This window comes from Salmo salar, chromosome 04 (genome assembly GCF_965601325.2).
Source record: "Salmo salar chromosome 04, fSalSal1, whole genome shotgun sequence".
Taxonomy (NCBI): Eukaryota; Metazoa; Chordata; class Actinopteri; order Salmoniformes; family Salmonidae; genus Salmo; species Salmo salar.
The window spans coordinates 70,634,745-70,660,625 of NC_138294.1; the positions used below are offsets into that span (position 1 = coordinate 70,634,745).

The 25,881-nt window shown below is 45.8% G+C and overlaps 1 protein-coding gene across 3 annotated transcripts in view; it reads left to right on the forward strand.

The window, feature by feature from the left end:
• Positions 1–25,881, forward strand: part of LOC106603666 (roundabout homolog 3) — a 269,644-nt gene that overhangs the window by 133,991 nt on the left and 109,772 nt on the right. For all 3 annotated transcript variants that reach the window (XM_082974681.1, XM_014197617.3, XM_082974682.1), the window contains exon 2: positions 7,664–7,990. In XM_082974681.1, the coding sequence (XP_082830807.1) occupies positions 7,664–7,990 (327 nt within the window). The remainder of the gene's footprint in view (positions 1–7,663; positions 7,991–25,881) is intronic.

A 25,881-nucleotide genomic window follows, 5' to 3' on the forward strand; every position in this document is an offset into this window, starting at 1 on the left:
TCCTTTGCTGTTGTTCTGGGATTGATTTACACTTTTCGCACCAAAGTACGTTCATCTCTAGGAGACAGAACACATCTTCTTCCTGAATGGTATGACGGCTGCTTGGTTCCATGGTGTTGATACTTGCGTACTATTGTTTGTACAGATGAACGTGGTACCTTCAGGTGTTTGGAAATTGCTCCCAAGGATGAACCAGACTTGTGGAGGTCTACAATCTTGGCTGATTTCTTTTGATTTTCCCATGATGTCAAGCAAAGAGGCACTGAGTTTGAAGGTAGGACTTGAAATACATCCACAGGCACAGGTACATTTGAGTCCATTTGACTCAAATGATGTCAATTAGCCAATCAGAAAATTCTAAAGCCATGACATCATTTTCTGGAATTTTCCAAGCTGTTTAAATGCACAGTCAACTTAGTGTATGTACACTTCTCACCAACTGGAATTGTGATACAGTGAATTATAAGTGAAATAATCTGTCTGTAAACAATTGTTTGAAAAATGACTTGTGTCATGCACAAAGTAGATGTCCTAACCGACTTGTCAAAACTATAGTTTGTTAACAAGAAATTTGTGGAGTGGTTGAAAAACGAGTTTTAATGACTCCAACCTAAGTGGATGTAAACTTCCGACATCATCTGTATACATTTCAGGGAGGCTCAGCTCCATACTCTTCCCCATGGTTTCATGAGTTCATATTAAGCTTTGAAGCTGACACTTTCTTGCCCCTCTATACCACGCCAGGTGGGAATAAGTCCAGAGAGAGCCTAGGTTTGTCAGTTATATGTCTATCTCTCCGGACAGTCAGGCATTGGCCTATTTTCAGACTGTCTGTCCTCTCTCATAGTTTGTTAGCTACTCAATAGCCTCCTTCCCTTTTCAAGTTGCAATTGGAGAAATAGTACAATGTAGAGCTCACCTTACCCCTTGAACACCTGTAACGGGTGTCATAATGATTGGACCAAGGTGCAGCGGGAACGTGTATACTCATCTTCATTAATTGGTAAAAAGAAGGAAAAACAAAACAAAACACGTATACAAACACAACGACCGCCACTAACAGTCCGCTGTCATGTCATGTCATGTCATGTCATGTCATGTCATGTGCTCAGACACTAAACAAGGAGACAACTACCCACAAATCCCATGACAAAAACACCCCTCTTAAATAAGACCTTCAATTAGAAGCAATGAAGAGCAGCTTCTTCCAATTGAAGTCAACCCCATCAACTAAACATAGAAATAGAAAGACTAAACTACAACATACTAACATAGAACTAACATAGAACATTAACCAAAACCCCAGAACACTCTAAACAAACACCCCTCTACATAAACACATATCCCAACAAACCCCGAACCACATAAAACAAACACCCCCTGCCACGTCCTGACCAAACTACAATAAGAAATAACCCCTTTACTGGTCAGAACGTGACAACACCAATTTAGAACAGCGATGGCTCCTCAGAAGAGGAAGGGGATTATCATCCTATTTAGTGAATTTCATAAAAATAGTGAAATAGTTATCCTTTTTAGATACATTTATACTAAATATATTGACATCACCAAATATTTGATTAAAACACACTGTTTTTCATGAAGGTCCACAGTAGTACAGGACTATCATGGGTAGCAACATGGTGGAGCCGGAGGACAGCTTCTTTCTGTCCTCTGGGTACATTGACTTCAATACATATCCTAGGAGGCTCATGATTTCCACCCGTTTCCATAGACTTGCACAGTAAATGTGACGACTTCCAGAGGATGTCCTCCAACCTATCAGAGCTCTTGTAGCATGAACTGACATGTTGTTCATCCAATCAAAGGATCAGCGAATGAATCTAGTACTGAAAGCATAATCTACAGCTAGATACCACTGCAGTGCATACAATGAGGTGAGTCGTTGACTCAGAGAGAGAAAGATAATAGTTGAAGAGTTTGGATGAAATTAATTTCTTAAAAAAATGAAGGAGAAGCAGCAGAAAGAGAGCTAGCTATATTTTGCAGTATTTTTTCACTTTCACTTCTATTTACCTAGCTAGCTAATTCACTTAGCTAATTTAGCTTAATCAACAACCTGACTCAAACAGAGAGGAATGCTATTTATGATAGCTTGTTGGCTAAGGCTATCCAACATTGGAACTCTTCCAAGTCAAGGTATGCTTTCGGTTTTATTAAAGTATGTGGACACCTGCTCGTCGAAATCATGGACATTAATATGGAGTTGGTTCCCCCTTGGCTGCTATAACAGCCTCCACTCTTCTGGGAAAGCTTTCCACTAGGTGTTGGAACATTGCTGCGAGGACTTGCTTCCTTTCAGCCACATGAGCATTAGTTAGGTTCGGGAGCTGATGCTGGGCAATTAGGGCTGGCTCGCAGTTGGTGTTCCAAATCATTGCAAAGGTGTTCAATGAGGTTGAGGTCAGGGCTCTTTGCAGGCCAGTCAAGTTCTTTCACATCGATCTTGACAAAGGATTTCTGTATGGACCTCGCTTTGTATACGGGGCCATTGTCATGCTGAAACAGGAAAAGGCATTCCCCAAACTGTTGCCACAAAGTTGGAAGCACAGAATCATCTAGAATGTCATTGTATGCTGTAGTTTTAAGATTTCCCTTCACTGGAACTAAGGGGCCTAGCCCGAACCATGAACAACAGCCCAAGAACACTATTCCTCCTCCACCAACTTTACAGTTGGCACTATGCATTGAGCAGGTAGTTCTCATTGCATCCGCCAAACCCAGATTCATCCGTCGGACTGCCAGATGGTGAAACGTGATTCATCACTCCAGAAAACGCATTTCCACTGCTCCAGAGTTCAATGGCGGTGAGCTTTACACCACTCAAGCCGACGATTGGCATTGCACATGGTGATCTTAGGCTTGTGTGCGGCTGCTTGGCCATGGAAACCCATTTCATGAAGCTCCCGAAGAACAGCTATTGTGCTGACGTTGCTTCCAGAGGCAGTTTGGAACTTGGTAGTGAGTTTTGCAATCGAAGACAGACAGCTCTAGCAGGACAGAAATTTGACTAACTAACTTGTTGGAAAGGTGGCATCTTATGACGGTGCCACGTTGAAAGTCACTGAGCTCTTCATTCTACTGCCAATGTTTGTCTATGGAGATAGCATGGAAGTGTGCTCCATTTTATACACCCGTCAGCAACGAGTGTAGCTGAAATAGCCGAAGGGGTGTCCACATACTATATATAGTGTAGCTATGTTGACTATGATGGTGACAACAATGTAGGCTGTGTGTAGCGGTTAGTGGTTATGGTATGAAGGTTTGGGTTACCAACTCAGTGGCCTCAGTGGTTAGAGTATCCACTCTGAGATTGGAAGGTTGTGAGTTCAATTCCTGGATGAGTCATACCAAAGCCTGAAAAGATGGGACCTGATGTGTCTCTGCTTGGCAATCAACATTTAGGAGATAGATTGGGGGTAAGACCCTGCGATAGCGTAGCATCCTGTCCAGGGTGTGTACTTCTATGTCAAGCTGCCTCACGCTACAGAAACAGGAGATAGGGCAAGAGCCTATGAACCGTTCCAGATCACACAAGGGAAGGCTACTTAGGAAGGTTTGGCTTGGAGAGGTTTTTCACCTGGTCACAGTGAAGTCCACAAGCAAAGGGAAAAGGTGAGAGGAGGAGAGCGCGTAGATGCAAGAAGGAATTATACAACGAGCAAAGTGATGATGCTGTTTGTATGTGGCTGCTATGTAAGTGAACTGTGTGTGCAGGTGATCAGGGGTGTGTTCATTCCACCGATTCTGTTGGAAAATGTTTCTTAAGTGGTGCAGTGGTCTAAGGCACTGCATCTCAGTGCTAGAGGTGTCACTACAGACACCCTGGTTCGAATCCAGGTTGTATCACAACCGGCCGTGATTGTGAGTCCCATAGGGCGGCACACAATTAGCCCAGTGTTGTCCGGGTTTGGCCGGTGTAGGCCGTCATTGTAAATAAGAATTTGTTCTTAACTGACTTGCCTAGTTAAATAAAATATACAAATAAATTACAAATTAAAAAAATAATAATGCAAGCGAATGAAACAGGGATGGATCTAACTTAATTTGTCCAATAGAAACTCTTGTTTTGTTTTGCAACTGTTGGACTAATAATTACACCCTAGATCAGCTAGATGCTGGCAAGATTGTGCAATGTGAATGTGTTACTCTCTGTCACCTTGATTACTCCAATATTTGTCTCTCTACCTGTGCAGCTACGTTATAAACTTTAATTTGTAGGCTAGGTTGTAGCAACCTCATGATGTGTATAGGGCAAATTTGGGTATTACGTAGTAGCCTAAACCTATCGATGTTACATTGAGCTGGGTGAATGGAATATGAATGACAGTAATCCAATATGCTTTAACCTCTCTTGGGTATGTGGGACGTGACCGTACCACCTGCGGGACACACTCCCAACAGCCAGTGAAATAGCAGGGCGGCAAATTCAAAACAACCAAAATCTCATAATTCAAATTTCTCAAACACACGACTATTTTACAGCATTTTAAAGATACACTTCTCCTTAATGCAACCACATTGTCAGATTTCAAAAAGGCTTTACAGCGAAAGCAAAACATTAGATTATGTTAGGACACCACCTAAACAAGAAAAGCCACACAGCCATTTTCCTAGCAAGGAGAGGCATCACAAAAAACAGAAATACAGCTAAAATTAAGCACAAACCTTTGACGATCTTCATCAGATGACACTCATAGGACATCATGTTACACAATACATGTATGTTTTGTTCGATCAAGTTCATATTTATATCCAAAAACAGCATTTTACATTGGCGCGTGATATTCAGAAAATGTTTGCCTCCCAAAACTTCCGGTGAATGTGCACATTAATTTACAGAAATACTCATCATAAACGTTGACAAAATATATAACAATTATTTAAAGAATTATAGATACACTATTTCTTAATGCAACCGCTGTGTCAGATTTCAAAATAACTTTACGGAGAAAGCACATTGTTCAATATTCTGAGTACAGAGCTCAGCCATCAATGCAAGCTGTACAGCTACCCGCCAAGTCATGGCATCAACAAAACTTTTAATTAGTGTTATAAATCTTTCCTTACCTTTGCTGATCCTCGGCGGAATGCACTCGCAGGCCTCCCACTTCCACAAGAAATGTTCATTTGTTCGATAAAGTCCATAATTTATGTCCAAATACCTCCGTTTTGTTGGCGCGTCCAGAACACTATTCCAAAGGCACGATGCGGGAGCGCAAATCAATAGACGAAAAGCTCAAAAGTTCCATTACCGTTTGTAGAAACATGTCAAATGATGTTTACAATCAATCCTTAGGGTGTTTTTAACATAAATAATTGATAATATTCCAACCGGACAATAGCGTATTCATTACAGAAAAAAATTAAATAAATGCTAGCCATGCGTCAATGCGCATGAAGTAACTACATGACCTCAGACAGTCCACTGCTTGAACCGGCTGTTATTCCCTCAAAAATCACCATAGAATCCTCAAACAACTTTCTAAAGACTGTTGACATCTAGTGGAAGCCTTAGGAAGTACAAAATGACCCCTAAGTCACTGTAGTTTGGAAAGGGAATTCATTTTTAAAAAACTACAGCCTCAGATTTTCAACTTCCTGGTTGGATTTTTCTCAGGTTTTTGCCTGCCATGAGTTCTGTTATACTCACAGACATCATTCAAACAGTTTTAGAAACGTCAGAGTGTTTTCTATCCAAATCTACTAATAATATGCATATTCTAGTTTCTGGGCCCGGGTAGTAGGCAGTTTAATTTGGGTACGTTTTTCATCCGGCCGTGAAAATACTGCCCCCTACCCAAGAGAGGTAGGAATAAGGCCACACACATTTAAAACAATAGTCCTCCCTAATCTTAAACAGCACCGACCGTTATAATAACATTGAACTCCATCTCTTGGCCTTTACCAGTATCTAAACATTTGTCTAATATTTTGATCATTTCAAGTTATGCATCCTTCTGCTTGGAAACCCAAGCATGACATTTTAGCTCAATCTCAGGCAATGTATTCTTCTCCTTTAAAAACCTTTGCATAACATTTTGCTCCATTTCCAGTTAGGTGCTTGGTTGCTTTTAAAAATGCCCACATAACATTAGCTCAGTCTCAGACCACGGTCCCTTCCCCTTTAAAAACCTTTGCTTAACGTTCCCACATGGGCTGCTCTGACAGGCCCGGCCTGTAATATTTATGAAGGGGCTCTTAAAGCACTGTCATGCTGGGTTTCCCCGACAACCTTCCACCAACCCCCTCAACGTAGATCTGTCCAGCTTTTCTACACCCTAAAAGCTATTAGCTGAGTGTCAGTTGGTCCTATACTGTTCTTCTGCAGAGTCTGCCCTAGAGGGAAGACACTACTCTCCACAAACAAATGGAGAGTGTTTTCTTGTTCAGTAGACCGTCAGATTCTGTGTTATACTTGGTTATAGGCATGAGTAGACCAAGCTCTGCTGGAATACAGGTTATTTGTGCTCTTCGAGAGGCAGTATTCAAGTTAAGATTTAGCAGCCAGTTCAAGGATTTGCTTTGAAAGGCCTATCATTCTCTATGATAACGACCCATGATACTCTAAGATATTAGCCACTAACTAAGGTCAAGCTATCACATTTGCTGTTTAACATATGATTTGAAATTCCATCTACCACCATTTCCTTTACATCAAGATTCCACACATTCCTTCTATAAGAAAGTAATAGGTTTGAGCGAGGGTCCATCACTCAATACAATCATCTTGTATCTCCTCCATCAACTAAAAGCCATCTACCTTTGACGTGTTAATCCTATAACCCTGGAGGATTCGACCGTGGGAGGAAAGGTATTTGCCCAGTGGATACGAAGCCGCCCTCTTATCAGTTGTTATCAGACACAATTTGAACCTACATTCTCACACCTGGCTCTGTGGAGAGGTCTTGAGAGCCTCCTCCTCCATCTTGGTTTGCCGACAAGTCATCAAAAATCGGCATCGGGATGCATCTCCTTAATTATTCTGACAAACACCGGGAGAAAAATACTCCAAAAAAAACACTCTTGCCCCACGGTGCTAGTGTTTCTGCTCCTGTTGCTATTCATCCATAATTGTCCCATCAATACACTGTCATGAAAACTTGGGGGAATGACAAGGAAGCAATTTCTAAGCACTACAGCATCAAAACCTGTTGGAATTATTCTTCTCACACTCACTCACTCACTCACTCACTCACTCACTCACTCACTCACTCACTCACTCACTCACTCACTCACTCACTCACTCACTCACTCACTCACTCACTCACTCACTCACTCACTCACTCACTCACTCACTCACTCACTCACTCACTCACTGACTCACTCTAAACAAAAACCCTTGGCAGTGCATACTCAAGGAGCCCTATCCCCTCTCCCCTCTAGAAAGTTAGTGCATACTCAAGGAGCCCTCTCCCATCCAGAAGGGTAGTGCATACTCAAGGAGCCCTATCCCCTCCAGAAAGTTAGTGCATACTCAAGGAGCCCTATCCCCTCTCCCCTCCAGAAAGTTAGTGCATATTCACAACATAGAAGAGTATTCCCCCTCTTCACTCTCTCTCCTGCTTTTACCTACTTACTAACAACAAGTCACACAACAGAGTACACTTTTAACCCGTTACCCCCTCTCTCTCTATTCCAGGATCCCGGCCCAGGTTGGAGGATGCCCCCCCGCGGATTGTGGAGCACCCCTCTGACCTGATCGTGTCCAAGGGCGAACCAGCCACCCTCAACTGCAAGGCCGAGGGGCGTCCCAGCCCCATGGTGGAGTGGTACAAAGATGGCGAACGAGTGGAGACAGACAGGGAAGACCCGCGCTCCCACCGTATGCTGCTGCCCAGCGGCTCCCTCTTCTTCCTGCGTATCGTCCACGGTCGACGGAGCAAGCCGGACGAGGGGGTCTATGTGTGTGTGGCACGCAACTACCTAGGCGAGGCCGTCAGTCGCAATGCATCGCTGGAGGTGGCAAGTAAGTGCCTTTGCTTTTGTCTGACATTTTGGCTCTTGGTGTCAGCCAAGATGGCAGAGATGGCTGGAGAATAGCACTGTATAGCACTGACAGAGAAGAGAGGCAATCTTCCTGGACTGGGTTCATTAATGCGAATAAGTGACAACTCAAGCGAATAAGTGCCATTGGAAAGGGAAAGTGTAGCAAGAACAGCCAATGGTTGCTGTTTCCAGGTGTTAGCCCCCGAAATCATCTCACGCACACGCACACACTATAGAAAACCCTGTGAGAATGCAAAGAAATGGAAGTTGGCGCCTAGCAACTTTTCACAATTGGACACTGCTGATATCTGTTCTGCTGTAATGAAATGTGGACGGGCCAATTTGATTTCACTATTAGATTAGCCAATGCGCTATTGCATTAGGATTTCATTATGTATTTCCGTTCTACAACAACACCTGGTAATTTGAGTATTTCAGTATTTTCAAGCTGTTTTTATTAAGTTTTTCCTGATATGAGTTGAAGGTGGTTTCTTTGTATGTATTGTTGCCTGGTTTTCACTGTAGCCCTGGGAGGCTACAGTTACCCAATTCCTCAGAATCTGTTATAGGATGATGTAAGCAGTTTATCTGACAGACTGTTGTTTGTATACAGTATTGACAGCAACATACACATATCTATTAGAGCTAAATTCTTGTGAAGGCTGTTTTTGCCACATGACTAACGATCCCTCCTCAAATTAGCCCTGAAGCACAGAAACTGTTTTTACTAAGGTAGCAGGGAAAGTCAAATGCTTTCATCCATCCTTTTGTGGAGTGTATATTGGAGCCAATATTGCTCGCCTTAAAACTTGCAAACATCTCAGGAATTTCTAAATTCTTCTGCCTTTAAACCCCCCATAACATGAAACTCACCTCCCGATGCAGTAATAAGAAACAGCTTAAGAGAAGAGAAAAAAGGGGCGATAACATTACATTTACATTTACATTTAAGTCATTTAGCAGACGCTCTTATCCAGAGCGACTTACAAATTGGTGCATTCACCTTATGATATCCAGTGGAACAACCACTTTACAATAGTGCATCTAAATCTTTTAAGGGGGGGGGGGGGTTAGAAGGATTACTTTATCCTATCCTAGGTATTCCTTAACCTCTATGGGCTAGGTGGGACGCTAGCGTGCCACCCGTGGTGCACTCCATCAACAGCAGGTGCATTTCAAGAGCGGCAAATTTGAATCCAAATAAATGTCAAAATTCAAATTTTTCAAAAATACAACTATTTTACACCATTTGAAAGATAAACATCTCCTTAATCTAACCACGTTTTACGATTTCAAAAAGGTTTTACGGCGAAAGCATAAATTTAGAGTATGTTAGGACAGTACATTTACAAGAGTTGTGTGTAATGTTTTGTCAAGTCAAAGACAGGGTCACCAAAACCATAAAACCAGCTAAAATGATGCACTAACCTTTTACAATCTCCATCAGATGACACTCCTAGGACATTATGTTAGACAATGCATGCATTTTTAGTTCTATCAAGTTCATATTTATATCCAAAAACAGCGTTTTACTATGGCATTGATGTTGAGGAAATCGTTTCCCTCCAATAACCGGCAGTCAAGTCAGCGTCACAAATTAAATAATTAAAATTAGAAAACATTGGTAAAATATTATATTGTCATTTAAAGAATTATAGATTTACATCTCTTGAACGCAATCAACTTGCCAGATTTAAAAATAACCTTACTGGGAAATCACACTTTGCAATAATCTGAGCACTGCGCCCAGAAAAATACGCGTTGCGATACAGACTAGACGTCATGTTGGGGAGATCTAAAATCGAAAATACTATGTAAATAATCCATTACCTTTGATTCTCTTCATCAGATGTCACTTCCAGGTATCATAGGTCCATAACGAATGTAGTTTTGTTCAAAAAAGCTCATCATTTATGTCCAAAAATCTCCGTCTTGTTAGCACATGATCTAAGCCAGCCGGACTTCTCGTCATGAACGAGGGGAAAAAATATATTTCCGTTCGTTCAAACATGTCAAACGTTGTATAGCATAAATCATTAGGGCCTTTTTTAACCAGAACATGAATAATATTCAAGGTGGACGAATGCATACTCTTTTATAACGTATTGGAACGAGGGTACCCAACATGAACTCGCGCGCCAGGTGTCTAATGGGACATCATCGTTCCATGGCTCTTGTTCGGTCAGATCTCCCTCCAGAAGACTCAAAACACTTTGTAAAGGCTGGTGACATCTAGTGGAAGCAATAGGAAGTGCCAAAATATTCCTCAGCCCCTGTGTTTTTCAATGGGATAGGTTTAAAGTCAATACAACACATCAGGTATCCACTTCCTGTCAGAAAATGTCTCAGGGTTTTGCCTGCCAAATGAGTTCTGTTATACTCACAGACACCATTCAAACAGTTTTAGAAACTTTAGAGTGTTTTCTATCCATATATAATAAGTATATGCATATTCTAGTTACTGGGTAGGATTAGTAACTAGATTAAATCGGGTACATTTTTTTTATCCAGACGTGCAAATGCTGCCCCCTAGCCCTAACAGGTTAAAGAGGTGGGGTTTCAGGTGTCTCCGGAAGGTGGTGATTGACTCCGCTGTCCTGGCGTCGTGAGGGAGCTTGTTCCACCATTGGGGTACCAGAGCAGCGAACAGTTTTGACTGGGCTGAGCGGGAACTGTGCTTCCTCAGAGGTAGGGGGGCCAGCAGGCCAGAGGTGGATGAACGCAGTGCCCTTGTTTGGGTGTAGGGCCTGATCAGAGCCTGAAGGTATGGAGGTGCCGTTCCCTTCACAGCTCCGTAGGCAATCACCATGGTCTTGTAGCGGATGCGAGCTTCAACTGGAAGCCAGTGGAGAGAGCGGAGGAGCGGGGTGACGTGAGAGAACTTGGGAAGGTTGAACACCAGACGGGCTGCGGCGTTCTGGATGAGTTGTAGGGGTTTAATGGCACAGGCAGGGAGCCCAGCCAACAGCGAGTTGCAGTAATCCAGACGGGAGATGACAAGTGCCTGGATTAGGACCTGCGCCGCTTCCTGTGTGAGGCAGGGTCGTACTCTGCGAATGTTGTAGAGCATGAACCTACAGGATCGGGTCACCGCCTTGATGTTAGTGGAGAACGACAGGGTGTTGTCCAGGATCACGCCAAGGTTCTTAGCACTCTGGGAGGAGGACACAAGGGAGTTGTCAACCGTGATGGCGAGATCATGGAACGGGCAGTCCTTCCCCGGGAGGAAGAGCAGCTCCGTCTTGCCGAGGTTCAGCTTGAGCTGGTGATCCGTCATCCACACTGATATGTCTGACAGACATGCAGAGATGCGATTCGCCGCCTGGTTATCAGAAGGGGGAAAGGAGAAGATTAATTGTGTGTCGTCTGCATAGCAATGATAGGAGAGACCATGTGAGGATATGACAGAGCCAAGTGACTTGGTGTATAGCGAGAATAGGAGAGGGCCTAGAACAGAGCCCTGGGGGACACCAGTGGTGAGAGCGCATGGTGCGGAGACAGATTCTCGCCACGCCACCTGGTAGGAGCGACCTGTCAGGTAGGACGCAATCCAAGCGTGGGCCGTGCCGGAGATGCCCAACTCGGAGAGGGTGGAGAGGAGGATCTGATGGTTCACAGTATCAAAGGCAGCAGATAGGTCTAGAAGGATGAGAGCAGAGGAGAGAGAGTTAGCTTTAGCAGTGCGGAGAGCCTCCGTGACACAGAGAAGAGCAGTCTCAGTTGAATGCCCAGTCTTGAAACCTGACTGATTAGGATCAAGAAGGTCATTCAGAGAGATAGCAAGAGAGCTGGCCAAGGACGGCACGTTCAAGAGTTTTGGAGAGAAAAGAAAGAAGGGATACTGGTCTGTAGTTGTTGACATCGGAGGGATCGAGTGTAGGTTTTTTCAGAAGGGGTGCAACTCTCGCTCTCTTGAAGACGGAAGGGACGTAGCCAGCTGTCAAGGATGAGTTGATGAGCGAGGTGAGGAAGGGGAGAAGGTCTCCGGAAATGGTCTGGAGAAGAGAGGAGGGGATAGGGTCAAGTGGGCAGGTTGTTGGGCGGCCGGCCGTCACAAGACGCGAGATTTCATCTGGAGAGAGAGGGGAGAAAGAGGTCAAAGCACAGGGTAGGGCAGTGTGAGCAGGACCAGCGGTGTCGTTTGACTTAGCAAACGAGGATCGGATATCGTCAACCTTCTTTTCAAAATGGTTGACGAAGTCATCCGCAGAGAGGGAGGAGGGGGGGGAGGGGGAGGAGGATTCAGGAGGGAGGAGAAGGTAGCAAAGAGCTTCCTAGGGTTAGAGGCAGATGCTTGGAATTTAGAGTGGTAGAAAGTGGCTTTAGCAGCAGAGATAGAAGAGGAGAATGTAGAGAGGAGGGAGTGAAAGGATGCCAGGTCCGCAGGGAGGCGAGTTTTCCTCCATTTCCGCTCGGCTGCCCGGAGCCCTGTTCTGTGAGCTCGTAGTGAGTCGTCGAGCCACGGAGCAGGAGGGGAGGACCGAGCCGGCCTGGAGGATAGGGGACAGAGAAAATCAAAGGATGCAGAAAGGGAGGAGAGGAGGGTTGAGGAGGCAGAATCAGGAGATAGGTTGGAGAAGGTTTGAGCAGAGGGAAGAGATGATAGGATGGAAGAGGAGAGAGTAGCGGGAGAGAGAGAGCGAAGGTTGGGACGGCGCAATACCATCCGAGTAGGGGCAGAGTGAGAAGTGTTGGATGAGAGCAAGAAGGAAAAGGATACAAGGTAGTGGTCGGAGATTTGGAGGGGAGTTGCAATGAGATTAGTGGAAGAACAGCATCTAGTAAAGATGAGGTCAAGCGTATTGCCTGCCTTGTGAGTAGGGGGGGAAGGTGAGAGGGTGAGGTCAAAAGAGGAGAGGAGTGGAAAGAAGGAGGCAGAGAGGAATGAGTCAAAGGTAGACGTGGGGAGGTTAAAGTCACCCAGAACTGTGAGAGGTGAGCCATCCTCAGGAAAGGAACTTATCAAGGCGTCAAGCTCATTGATGAACTCTCCAAGGGAACCTGGAGGGCGATAAATGATAAGGATGTTAAGCTTGAAAGGGCTGGTAACTGTAACAGCATGGAATTCAAATGAGGAGATAGACAGATGGGTCAGGGGAGAAAGAGAGAATGTCCACTTGGGAGAGATGAGGATTCCAGTGCCACCACCCCGCTGGCTCGATGCTCTAGGGGTATGCGAGAACACGTGGGCAGACGAAGAGAGAGCAGTAGGAGTAGCAGTGTTATCTGTGGTAATCCATGTTTCCGTCAGCGCCAGGAAGTCTAGGGACTGGAGGGTAGCATAGGCTGAGATGAACTCAGCCTTGTTGGCTGCAGACCGGCAGTTCCAGAGGCTGCCGGAGACCTGGAACTCCACGTGGGTCGTGCGCGCTGGGACCACCAGGTTAGAGTGGCAGCGGCCACGCGGTGTGAAGCGTTTGTATGGCCTGTGCAGAGAGGAGAGAACAGGGATAGACAGACACATAGTTGACAAGCTGCAGAAGTGTTGTTTCTTGTATTATTGTCTCTTGTGTCTTTAGAGAACTGTTTCACTTTGATATCCTTTTTCTTCTGTCCTGATTTTCTCTTTCTTTTCTTCTGTTAACTAGATATTCTTTGTTGTTCTTCGTTAGTTAGCTAGCTTCTTCCAAAAGAGTCCCTAGCAACATAATAAGAGATAACATCTCCCCTTCACTCCACAAGTCAGTGAAACTCTATACCCTCTATATCCTGTTTCGGAGCCTTCCGAGGTGTCGTAACACCTCGGGTCCTGCGTCCTGTTTTGGAAGGCTCCAGCCCTATAACCTAATCTTCAAGCCTAATTTCCTCCTGAATGCTTCCACGGAAACACTAACATAAATTAGTCCCATGCTTGTTCTTTGGCGGGGTCGTTAAGGCGTACGTCAGTCACCTGAACGGAGAGCATAACTCCAAGGATTATCTTTTTACTTTGTCTTGCTCTCATATCCCGATGCCTCAAATAGCCACATGTTTTATGGGATTGGCTGTGAGCAAGCAGATTGGAGTTGTGTTCTTGGCCGTTCAGAAGGGTGTACTTTCAGCAGTAAAGCTCTCTCCACTGGCTTCCAGTTGAAGCTCGCATCCGCTACAAGACCATGGTGCTTGCCTACGGAGCTGTGAAGGGAACGGCACCTCCGTACCTTCAGGCTCTGATCAGGCCCTACACCCAAACAAGGGCACTGCGTTCATCCACCTCTGGCCTGCTCGCCTCCCTACCTCTGAGGAAGCACAGTTCCCGCTCAGCCCAGTCAAAACTGTTCGCTGCTCTGGCACCCCAATGGTGGAACAAGCTCCCTCACGACGCCAGGACAGCGGAGTCAATCACCACCTTCCGGAGACACCTGAAACCCCACCTCTTCAAGGAATACCTGGGATAGCATAAAGTTATCCTTCTAACCCCCCCCCCCCCCTTAAAAGATTTAGATGCACTATTGTAAGTGGTTGTTCCACTGGATATTATAAGATGAATGCACCAATTTGTAAGTCGCTCTGGATAAGAGCGTCTGCTAAATGACTTAAATGTAATGTAAATGTAATCGTCTGTGCTAGGGGAAGTGGAGTAGGCTGCAGAACCCAGGATACTTTGGGAGCTGAGGAATAAGGCAATGTGTAGTGGAAATGTTTTTGTTGGAATCATGATTTGTCTGACTAGTATTTTCAGCCTTTATATGCCATGGTGGTATTTTTGAGGCGGGCTGCTTATGTTAGCTCTAAGTCTGGTCCTGGTTTTACAGAAGACATACCTTTCTTTTACCAGGGTAAGTTGATTGAGAAGGCATTCTCATTTACACTGTATGGTCTAAGGAAGAGTTGCAATGGAAAGTGGTTGAATGAGCCAATGATGGCTCTCAACTTCTCTTGTCTCTATTTGATGCGTGTCTGGTTTCACCAAGTCAGTGCTATACAGGTTTCTCTCTTGCTTCACTGGGTCACTCCTAATCCTATGGCCCTGAGGTACTGGCATCCTGACCTAGTCTCTGGAGCCCTGTGTCTCTGCTGGTCTCTGAAGCTGGTATCTCTGAGACCAATTCACCCTGCAGCTGGCTTTCGACCGAGATACACACACGCACATACACACCGAATGCCTGCTACGACCCTCAGGGAGAGGACACCCCCCCCTCCCCCCTCCCTCACCAACACACACATCCCTTACTACAACACACACCCCCACACACTGCCCATTGTGGATCAGTGGCGCTGCTCATACCTCCCATTTCCTCTCCCCAGAAGATAAGGATCCTATGTTTCCTCTTTCTCTCAGTCTGCAACCCCATGGTTATATGAGTGTGTGTGTGTGTGTGTGTGTGCGCACACATCTGACTTTCTGACCATTGGCCCCAGGGCTGGCTTATGGCTGGGGTCGCCAAGAGAGGAACTGCTCATCTCCATCAGTGGGCGCGTGCCAATGGTGCCTGCATGATGATGGTGATGCCTGAAATACGACCCTGGATGCCAGGACCCTCTGTGCCACTGTGCCCATGCCAGGGGCACAGCATGGCATCGGTGTGGCGCAGGTATGGGGCGGGCATGGCAGTAGCCTTTCAATGGCTCTTTGCTAGTTAGTGAGCTGGGGGTAGGAGCCAGATTGCTCGGTGGGACGGCTCACTCACAGGTTCAGGGGGTTTAACCTCTAGTTGCTCCATCTGCTACCAGCGGAGAGGCACTGAGCAGCATAGATGAGCGGTGGTCTACAGACCAGACAGGCACTGTCCATACTGTGAGTGTGTGTGTATATGTGTCATTGTGTATATATAGTACATTAGTGTGTCTGTGTTGAATGTGTTAACCTGTGTGTGTGTGTTTCGTGGATGGCATCCACATCAAAGACCATAATACATTTTACGGCTAAAAATGCAACGTAATAGCCATCGCTGTACAATAGACCCAACTGAAGAGAAGCTGTTTGAAATTCAGACTGCCTGTCCCCAGGTCGCCAGTCCATTGTTTGGTGTTTTATATTGCTCTGAAGGTTTTATGACCCTGTCTCTGTCTCTGTCTCTACCGCTGCTTTTATGGTTCATGAATATGTTTGAGGAGTCGAGGCATGGAGGTGTACCAGAGGGGGACAGGGAGCAGGATCAGTCCCTGAGATACATTTGAAATAGGATTGCCTGTGGTAACTTGGGAGAGGGAGGTCCAAAAAAGAGCCTGAAGGTCATGTGGAGGTCAGCTGTGGTTTCCAGGGGAACAGGTGGGGGCAGGATGGCAGCTGCTGGGGGAATTCTGGGAATTCACAGGTGAGGGGAGGATCTGACGACACTATCACCCTCCCACCTCTATCTGGTGTGTGTGTGTGGTTCAGTGTGTGTGTGTGTGTCTCTGTTTTTTATGTTTGTGTGTGTGTCTGTGTTTGTATGTGTGTGGCAGGAGCAGGGCCAACTTTATCACCTGTCCTAATCCAGGACGGCAGTGTCTGAGAAGCAGCTGAAGCACACACGCACACAAACACACACCCCCACCCTTCCTCCAGAAAAATAGATTTGGAGGTTTGAGGGGATTAGGAACTGGGAGGAAGGGGGGGACTTGGCAGATAAGGGTGTCTGAGTTGCCTCCCTCCATTTTGAAATGGCCAAGCTGCTACAGGGCACACTCTCCTCAGGCAGCTCCAGGCTGGTTTCCCTCTTTGTTATTAACCCTGGTCAGGGCCAATATGGGCCACGTTTCTCCATAACTGCTTCACACTCTTGACTGAGCTTTTTCCAACCTCATGTCTAGCTAGGAGTAGAAATCCTGAAATATAGGCCTGGGCCCATAGTCGCCAGCAGATATTAGGGACATCAGTGGTTCCAAGGCAATTTGCCACTGTCTTTGAGTCGGACTGTCTCTGAGTTGATCTCTCTGAGTTGGTCAGTCTCTGAATTACTCTCTTTGAGTTGGTCAGTCTCTGAGTTGGTCAGTCTCTGAGTTGACCTCTCTTTGAGTTGGTCAGTCTTTGAGTTGGTCAGTCTTTGAGTTGATCTTTCAGAGTTGATATCCCTGAGTTGGTCTGTCTCAGAGTTGGACTCTGTCTGAGCCCTCCTGTGTGTCCAGGCTTCACTAATGACATCAGTGGGCTTGCCGCCAGGCTTGTGTAGGCTGAGGACGGGGCAGAGGACAGGACCAAGGGGGCTAAACACAAAAGGAGGGGTCAGATGGCCCGAGGTGAGGCTGGGACCCTGGCTGGCCCTTCTTGTCCCCCTTCCCTCTGGTGGTCATCGAGCTGGCCCCACCGGCCAAATCTGACCTTCTCATAAGATCATGAATGAATTAGACCAGATAGGGGCTAACGAGACCAAGACCTGTACTGGTGGCCTGGGGCCAGTGGTGTGTGTGTTGTGTAGAGAGAGGGAGGATGGGGGGTCAAGAGGAGATCACAACAGGTGGTGTGAGGAAGAGCTTTATAAAAGTACCCCCTAACCCCCACCACACACACACACACACACACACTCCATCCACCCCTGCCCCATGCTAATGAGCAGTGGGACATCTGCAGGGCCATTGTGTGCCCTGTGTTATGGCAGAACCACGCAGACCGCCGTAGAGAACAATAAAGGCCCGCTCCGACCGTTGTGACTAATCACACTACATTATGTCTCATGGCTACAGATCACTAGCTCCGCCGGCTATACCGCCACACTGTCAAATCCACCAGACCCTCCCACTGACCTCCACCGTCTGTCAGATTCTGTTAGTTCCCAAACTGTTATGCAATCGGAGAACTGCTAATTGGAGTCCTGTAACCTTGTGTGATCACAGAATTCCTCAAATTTGTTTGGATATATTTCAAAAGCATGTTGTATAAGATGCGGTTCAAAAATAGACTCCTGTGGGGTCAGGCTCGGTGAATATATTGCTGTTTTTAGGTGCTATCAACGGCTGCTTTATTATTCCATTCATTTTGTTGCATCGTCCTCTCGTCTGGCAGCCTTCTGCCTGCCAGACGAGAGGCTGATTCAAAGTCAAGTTTTCGCTTAATTGACTCTGGGAACATTTTATTTACAGACACATTAAACTCTGGGCGTTCAACAATACCATACATTGTTGTATTAAAAGCACATTTCAAGGGGATTTATTTGTTTTTAACCCTCCACAAATGGTAAATGACCAAGCAAATGACCGTTTAAACTCTCTAAGCTGAAGTTCACCTTAAGATGACCACCGCTTCAGAGTTGGAAAGGTCAGAGAAGAGCTTAAGTCATTCGACTGGATCTAAATGGATTTCATCTCACATCCATTTGCTTTGGAGTTTGTTGACGTGGGGAAAATGGGTGCATTTGAACTCCACACCCTCTTTTCTCTGCCACACTTGAGGGAGTTGTTTGGGAGTCTTCATGAGCAGGGCTCGTTAATGGGCACTGGGTAAACGACACTCAGCACATTTGACAGAGCACTGGGCACCGCGGTTTGCAGAAAGTCAGTAAAAAGCGCACCTTTGCCATCTGTTCCTGGACCAATTGTTCATCGGGAGCTCCCACACTGCCCCTACGTCATGAATGGACACATACAGTTGGACACAGTTGGACACTTGTCCGCTGACTCACACAGTCTTGACCGTCTCCGAGATGAGACAGAAGTGTCAGCAACCGACAACAACCACACAATGCACAAAATCAGGAAAGCTGACATTGCCAAACTGACTGACCGCCGTGTGGGCAGTGAGGACACATGCAATCGTACCCTGTCAAACTCACCGTCCCCAGCCAGAATGAGACAGAAGTGACAGAGGCGTGTATGTGTGTGTGTTCTCTGTGGAGATTGCTGACACCTAGCATAACACACACAAACCGCCTCCTATTCAATCTGCCTTCTATCCTATCTCTATCCAATATACAAAGGTGATAACATGACATGTACCTCGATTACAGCAATAGCACAAAAGCGAGAAGGAACCAACAGTGTAATAGTTGGCGCATGCCACTAGATGCTAGAACAATGTGGTGTCTGGCATTGTCTCCGGCCTTGCCGTGTTTGCGTAAGCATCTATTCTAAATCTCCCAACCACTAAATCTCCCGACTTTTGTCCTCTTGTCCAGGACAAGTAAAAAATGGTCAGACAAGAAGAATATAGATTTAAGCTGTCCGAATGGACAATGGTGACAAAATCTGACTAATCACAATATCAAACATTCAAGGCCTATTCCATTCAGAATTGGATGTTGGTGTTTCCTCCGACACATTGTTGCGGCTGGCTTTCGGGTTAAGCGAGCAGTGTGTCAAGAAACAGCATAGCTTGGCAGGTCATGTTTCAGAGGAAGCAAGACTCTCCCAAGTCCGTTGGGGAGTTGCAGCGATGAGACAAGATCGTAACTACCAATTGGATGTCACAAAATTGGGGAGAAAAAGTGTTACATTTAAAAAAAAGATTTTCCATGTACATCAATTAAAAAAAAAAAGACATGTCAAAGTGTAGGTGATATGCATATTGGCTACAGCCTCATGTCCAAACCAATCCTGACATGAGGGAGGCGCCAGAAAATGTAGCCAAACTTAAATGAGACTTCTAATTTCATAAATATAGGCAAAACGCCAGTCATGTTTGACAATTGAAGGATAATTAACGTCTAAAGACTTGATTCTGTTGACATAGCCTACTTGAAGCAAAGTTCACTCAGATCAATTGGCACAAGACCGGAGAGTGAAGGACGGTGCCTGTTGCGCACCGCACATCACCCACTTTGAATCTGAGCAGAGGCGGTCAGTATTTTGAAACTATTTAACCATAAACGTAATTGTTTAAAACCTGGACATTTTATGTAATTTTATAAAGCATGTCTTACCTTGTTTCAAAGTAGCCTAGCCAATATATGACCATATAAACACTTAATAGGCCATTGAAACCAGCATTCTTCTCATGTTCTATTGGTTTTCAAATGAACATTATTTTAATGTCCAAGACTTAATCATAGTGATTTGAGCTTTTGGACAAGTAAAAAATCTGTCCTACATGTCCAAAGGGCAAGTGGCAAAAAAAGTTATGTCAAAACCTGGAAATGAGCACAGATAAACAGACTGAAAACGGGCCTGGTTTTTATCACCGATGTGTGCACCCAATACAACTCTCGGTCTCGCTCACTGCCCAGTCCCAGTCCAGATTCTGCATTTCAGTCATGTCTCTCTGCTGTTTTGTGTGCATGAGTCATTTCGACGATGTTAAGAACTCGTTTTTTTTTAAACCCCGCGTTGGCTCCTGAGGGAAGGTGGATATAGAGGCGTATGGGATTTGGCAAGCTGTCCCACATTGTAAGGTGGGCACCAAGAAAGCTTCCGAGCCCACACACATTCTGTGAGTAAATATGCGCGACGCAGTCGGTCTTTTTGCACACTTTCCAACTCGAGATAACCAATTTAATTGAATTGAGTTTACAGTACAGGTGCAAAATAGAATATTTCTCTTCAGGATACTAGATCTACCATTTCGGTTTTGGGCAATGCTACTGCAAAATTCAATCTTTGTTCAATGAAGCTTTTTATGTTTTGTTATTGTCCATTTTATGGTATACAGTTTTTAGAGAAAAGGCTGAGACGTTTTTATGTTTGACCACTCATCAACTCCTTGTTTGTGTGGAACGACAGTGCCTCCGGGCTGCATTCTCAAACTAAACATCACACCAGCTGAACCCTAGCCCCTCTATACTTATTTTACACCATATCTATCCCCAGGCTGTGATCGTTGGTTGGATGGTTGGTCGTTTTTTTAGAAAGCCATAAAAAACTCTTCAAGAGATCAGTTGGGAATCTAACTATTAAGCACCTTTTCAAACCTAATTTTCAATTATTCATCAGACTTTGCTTAGTATTCAGAGATCTTCATTATCGTACTGAGATACAGTACCCTAAAGAGAGGGGGTGGGGGTGGTGGAACCAGAACAACCCATTTTAATCTTCCATTCTCATCTCATTGTGATAGTGTGGGGACAGAACAGTTTCTCCAGATGGCTGGCGTACAGTAGACAGAATAGAGAGGGTCAGTGGAGGGAATTTGGGAGAATGGGGGCAATTGCCCCTCTGGACAATGGGGTTCCTTGTGGCCCTATGCTCCCCTTCCATAGGACAAGCAGACCATTACTAGATTAAAGTAATCCTCTTCCAGGGCAAACAATGTTTCTATTAGCTGGCCACACGCATGGGATTAGACCACATCAGTAATGGATTTATTGTTGGCGGAATCTGCATACAAAATGACTATGCTTGGGGGCTAAAAGGGACAGGACTCCCCCCCGTCAGCCCTGCCATCAATACTGCCCAGTCCCCTCATTCTTCTCATCCCTCCTCCCTCTCACCATGCTTCCTCTCTTTGTTTTCACCATTCAGTTGTTTTGGGTCGGACCTTTATTCCAGTGGCGAAGGGGTGTATACACCGCTCGCCCGCAAACACCAAGTAGTATTTTAATATGGCCCCTCTTGACTTGAAGTACTGTATGGCTGTGTTTCAATCAAACTGACCCACTAGGTCTGAGACATGGGAATGACTGTTGGGGGGGCGGAGCTGCACGCAAGAGAGGGTGGAGGCCAAGCCAACCCCTGTATAAACGACCCTCCCCTCCCTCCCTCCAACTCACTGTTATGAAGGAGTTTACTGGCCTTCCATGAATTTTATTCATTTTCCACTCTTTGCTGGCCTTTATATAACATAGTCACCCATAGGGAGCTGTTATGAAACAAAGTGTTTTCATTGTTATTCATTGCGGAAAGAAAATATATTCTATAAGTTAAGATAATTTTCTTGGACCTATTAGTTATTTAGGTAACATCTAGCCCTCCATTGGTGCTGTTTTCACATTCTCAGACAGAGACATAGCATGCATCCCAAATGGCACCCTTTTTCCTTTATAGTGCACTACTTTCTACCAGGGCCCATTTGGAACATGGCTTCAAACTGGCTTCAGTCAGAATGCTCCAGTGTGACGGCAGACAGGTTAAAGAGGGCTTCTTGGCTGGCAGCAGATATGTTTCCCTATCGTACTCTCCTTGAATTATGGTGCTCAGCTAAGCCTAGCTGCCTGGGGGACTGTAGCCCAAATACATACATATGCACACAGGCACCCACACATGCACACACACACACACAGACCCCCCCCCTCCCAAAGACACATACAGGAAAGGTGTGTGGGGGAGGATTAACCTCTTGCCCCTGGTCAGATGAGCACAGCCAGAGTAGGACCACCGTTATAGGAGATGGGAATGGGCCATGAAGCGAGACTAGGTGAACACTTCCCATGGTATGGGGGATTGAAAGGATTTACACCCCAATGAGGTGTGTGTGTGTGTCCACAAGCTGCTTCCAAAGGCTGAAAGTGACCAGTGCTGCTTTTGTGGAAAGAGGGCTAGGGAGAAGGGGAGAGAGGAAAAGAAAGCTTGAAAAGGCAGAGGGGAGTGTGATAGTGTGATGGAGAGAAGTTGTGGGTCGGACTGGTGTCAGAACATTCCAGAACACCCCTCTTGACTTGAAATATGTCTGTGTTTCTGTGTTTCAATCAAACTGGCCCAGTAGGACTGAGACATGGGGCAGACTGTTGGGGGGCGGAGGTGCATGCAGGAGAGGGTGAAGACCAATTCAACTACCATATAAACTACCCTCCCTCCCTCCAACTCACTGTTACGAAGGAGTTTGGCCTTCCCCACACACATATACTGTAGGCTACACATATACACACACACATATACATGTACAAATATGAACACACACAGGCAAGGTTTCGCTCGCTCTCATATGAGGCCCTGCAGGTCACAGTCACTCTCCACATTGAGTAGTGCGGTCGCCACACACTCATTTATTACTCCAATTTGTACCCTGGCACTTCTGTCTGTGAAAGGCTGCTGAGGAGGGCCAGGCACGGCCATTTATGACCACTTTAAAAGGCCTGAAATGTTGCACCTTAACAGCTCACCTCGTCTATCTGTCCCTCCCCGTCTATCCCGGCCTCCGCCGACTATTTTCATGGCAGTCTGAGACACCGATTTTTATGTCATATAAGGTTGAATTACGAACGTTACAGTATTTCTACATTGCGTTGTTATGAGTCGTGCTACGAGTGAGTTTTTATGAGGTGCTCCGACCAAAGCCGATGAGTTTTGAGAAGCTTTAAAGAAGTGTATGTTTTCTGTCATGCATCCCTGGGTAGAGTTGGAAAATGGAAGTGAAACCTTGTTTGTAAACAATATTACCTCATATAGTTGCCCAAACTGACACACTACTTTATCAGACATGCAAACATTGTTTGTTTTATTGTTTCATAAAAAAATACATTTCATGCAAAGCAACAAAGACAAAAGGAAGAATGCTTAAAAAGCAGTATTATAATGCATGGTGGTGTATCAGAACTCCCATCAATCTGGAGAGTCCTATGCGTTTTGTCTGTCATAAAGGAAATCATTTTTCATCCCGTCACCACCACGGTGAGGCCAGCTGCCTTTCAACCATCAGTCGCCCAAAAAGGCCAGAGTGGTTGGCCCAGGGATGGGGGTCTGTGAGGGGAAGGGGAGGAACCCCCAGCTGTTGTGTGTTAACAGGACTCAGGTGACGGGCCTAACCAGGGGAGACAGCTTCTAAATGAGTGGCGCGACAAGGACAAACACGCATCATAAACAAAAGAGGGGGAGAAAATGAGGAAAAATGAGGGAAGGGGAGAAAGGAGAGGAGAAAACACACCATCAGGGTCCTATGGCTGGAGGGGTGGGACCCTCCTGGACTGGACCCTCCTCCCCCCAACCTCCCCTGCTCCCCCCTTCTCATTTCCCTATCGTCCCCCAGGCAATATCTGTCTGGGTCCGTCAGTGGTTGCCTCACCATACCAGTCCCAGCCTTCCCTACCGCCAACAACCAGTCTCATTATCCAGAGTGGGCCTTTCTTTGATCCCTATCGGGAGTTTGGAGATGATGAAACGTCAAGGAGAGAGTGTGGAGGGAGGGGTGGGTGTCTGTGTGAGGGGGCTCTGGGTGGGACAGATGTCCTGGCCGCAGGTGTCTCTAAGCACCAAACAACTCCCTCCTCTCTTCGTACACACACTCTCACACACAAACCTCCCCTCAAACCACCCGTCCAGCTCATGCCACCAACCCCCCTAACAACAAACACAACACACACACCCTCCATGACAGCTGTGGTTCTAGCAGTAGGACAAACAGGGCTGTCTGTCTGAGTCCCAACACTAATACCCTCTACATTATGAGTATGAGGGGTAACTAGAGATCATCTGCCCCTCAGGTACACATTCACACACACGTGTGTTCGTGTTTTAAGCGAGAATTTACAGGCCAAACCACAACTGTCTTTAATCCTAATGAAAGTATGGGGCCCCCATGGAGAGGCCCCAAAGGCATACATCCTCCATCCCCCTACCTCCCCTCCCACCCGCCAAACAATCACTTTTAGTGATCATCAATTTGGGGACCCACCACGACACTCAATCCCCCACCCCATATACATCTGCCTATACATCTGGTGTCCAAGCCAAAATAAATATAGTCATGACCAAAGGTTTTGAGAATGACACAAATATTAATTTTCACAAATTCTGCTGCCTCAGTTTGTATGATGGTAATTTGCATATACTCCAGAATGTTATGAAGAGTAATCAGATGAATTGCAATGAATTGCAAAGTCCCTCTTTGCCATGCAAATGAACTGAATCCCCAAAAAACATTTCCACTGCATTTCAGCCCTGCCACAAAAGGACCAGCTGACATCATGTCAGTGATTCTCTCGTTAACACAGGTGTGCGTGTTGACGAGGACAAGGCTGGAGATCACTCTGTCATGCTGATTGAGTTCGAATAACAGACTGGAAGCTTCAAAAGGAGGGTGGTGCTTGGAATCATTGTTCTTCCTCTGTCAACCATGTTTACCTGCAAGGAAACACGTGCCGACATCATTGCTTTGCACAAAAAGGGCTTCACAGGCAAGGATATTGCTGCCAGTAAGATTGCATCTAAATCAACCATTTATCGGAGCATCAAGATCTTCAAGGAGAGCGGTTCAATTGTGGTGAAGAAGGCTTCAGGGCGCCCAAGAAATTCCAGCAAGCGCCAGGACTGTCTCCTAAAGTTGATTCAGCTGCGGGATCGGGGCACCACCCGTACAGAGCTTGCTCAGGAATGGCAGCAGGCAGGTGTGAGTGCATCTGCACGCATAGTGAGGTGAAGACTGGGGTGGCCTGGTGCGAGGGCAGCAAAGAAGCCACTTCTCTCCAGGAAAAACATCAGGGACAGACTTATATTCTGCAAAAGGTACAGGGATTGGACTGCTGAGAACTGGGGTAAAGTTATTTTCTCTGATGAATCCCCTTTCCGATTGTTTGGGGCATCCGGAAAAAGCTTGTCCGGAGAAGACAAGGTGAGCGCTACCACCAGTCCTGTGTCATGCCAACAGTAAAGCATCCTGAGACCATTCATGTGTGGGGTTGCTTCACAATATTGCCTAAGAACACAGCCATGAATAAAGAATTGTACCAACACATCCTCCGAGAGCAACTTCTCCCAACCATCCAGGAACAGCTTGGTGACGAACAATTCCTTTTCCAGCATGATGGAGCAAGTGATAACTAAGTGGCTCGGGGAACAAAACATCGATATTTTGGGTCCATGGCCAGGAAACTCCCCAGACCTTAATCCCATTGAGAACTTGTGGTCAATCCTCAAGAGGCGGGTGGACAAACAAAACCCCACAAATTCTGACAAACTCCAATCATTGATTATGCAAGAATGGGCTGCCATCTGTCAGGATGTGGCCCAGAAGTTAATTGACAGCATGCCAGGGCGGATTGCAGAGGTCTTGAAAAAGAAGGGTCAACACTACAAATATTGACTCTTTGCATCAACTTCATGTAATTGGTAATAAAAGACACTTATGAAATGCTTGTAATTATACTTCAGTATTCCATAGTAACATCTGAC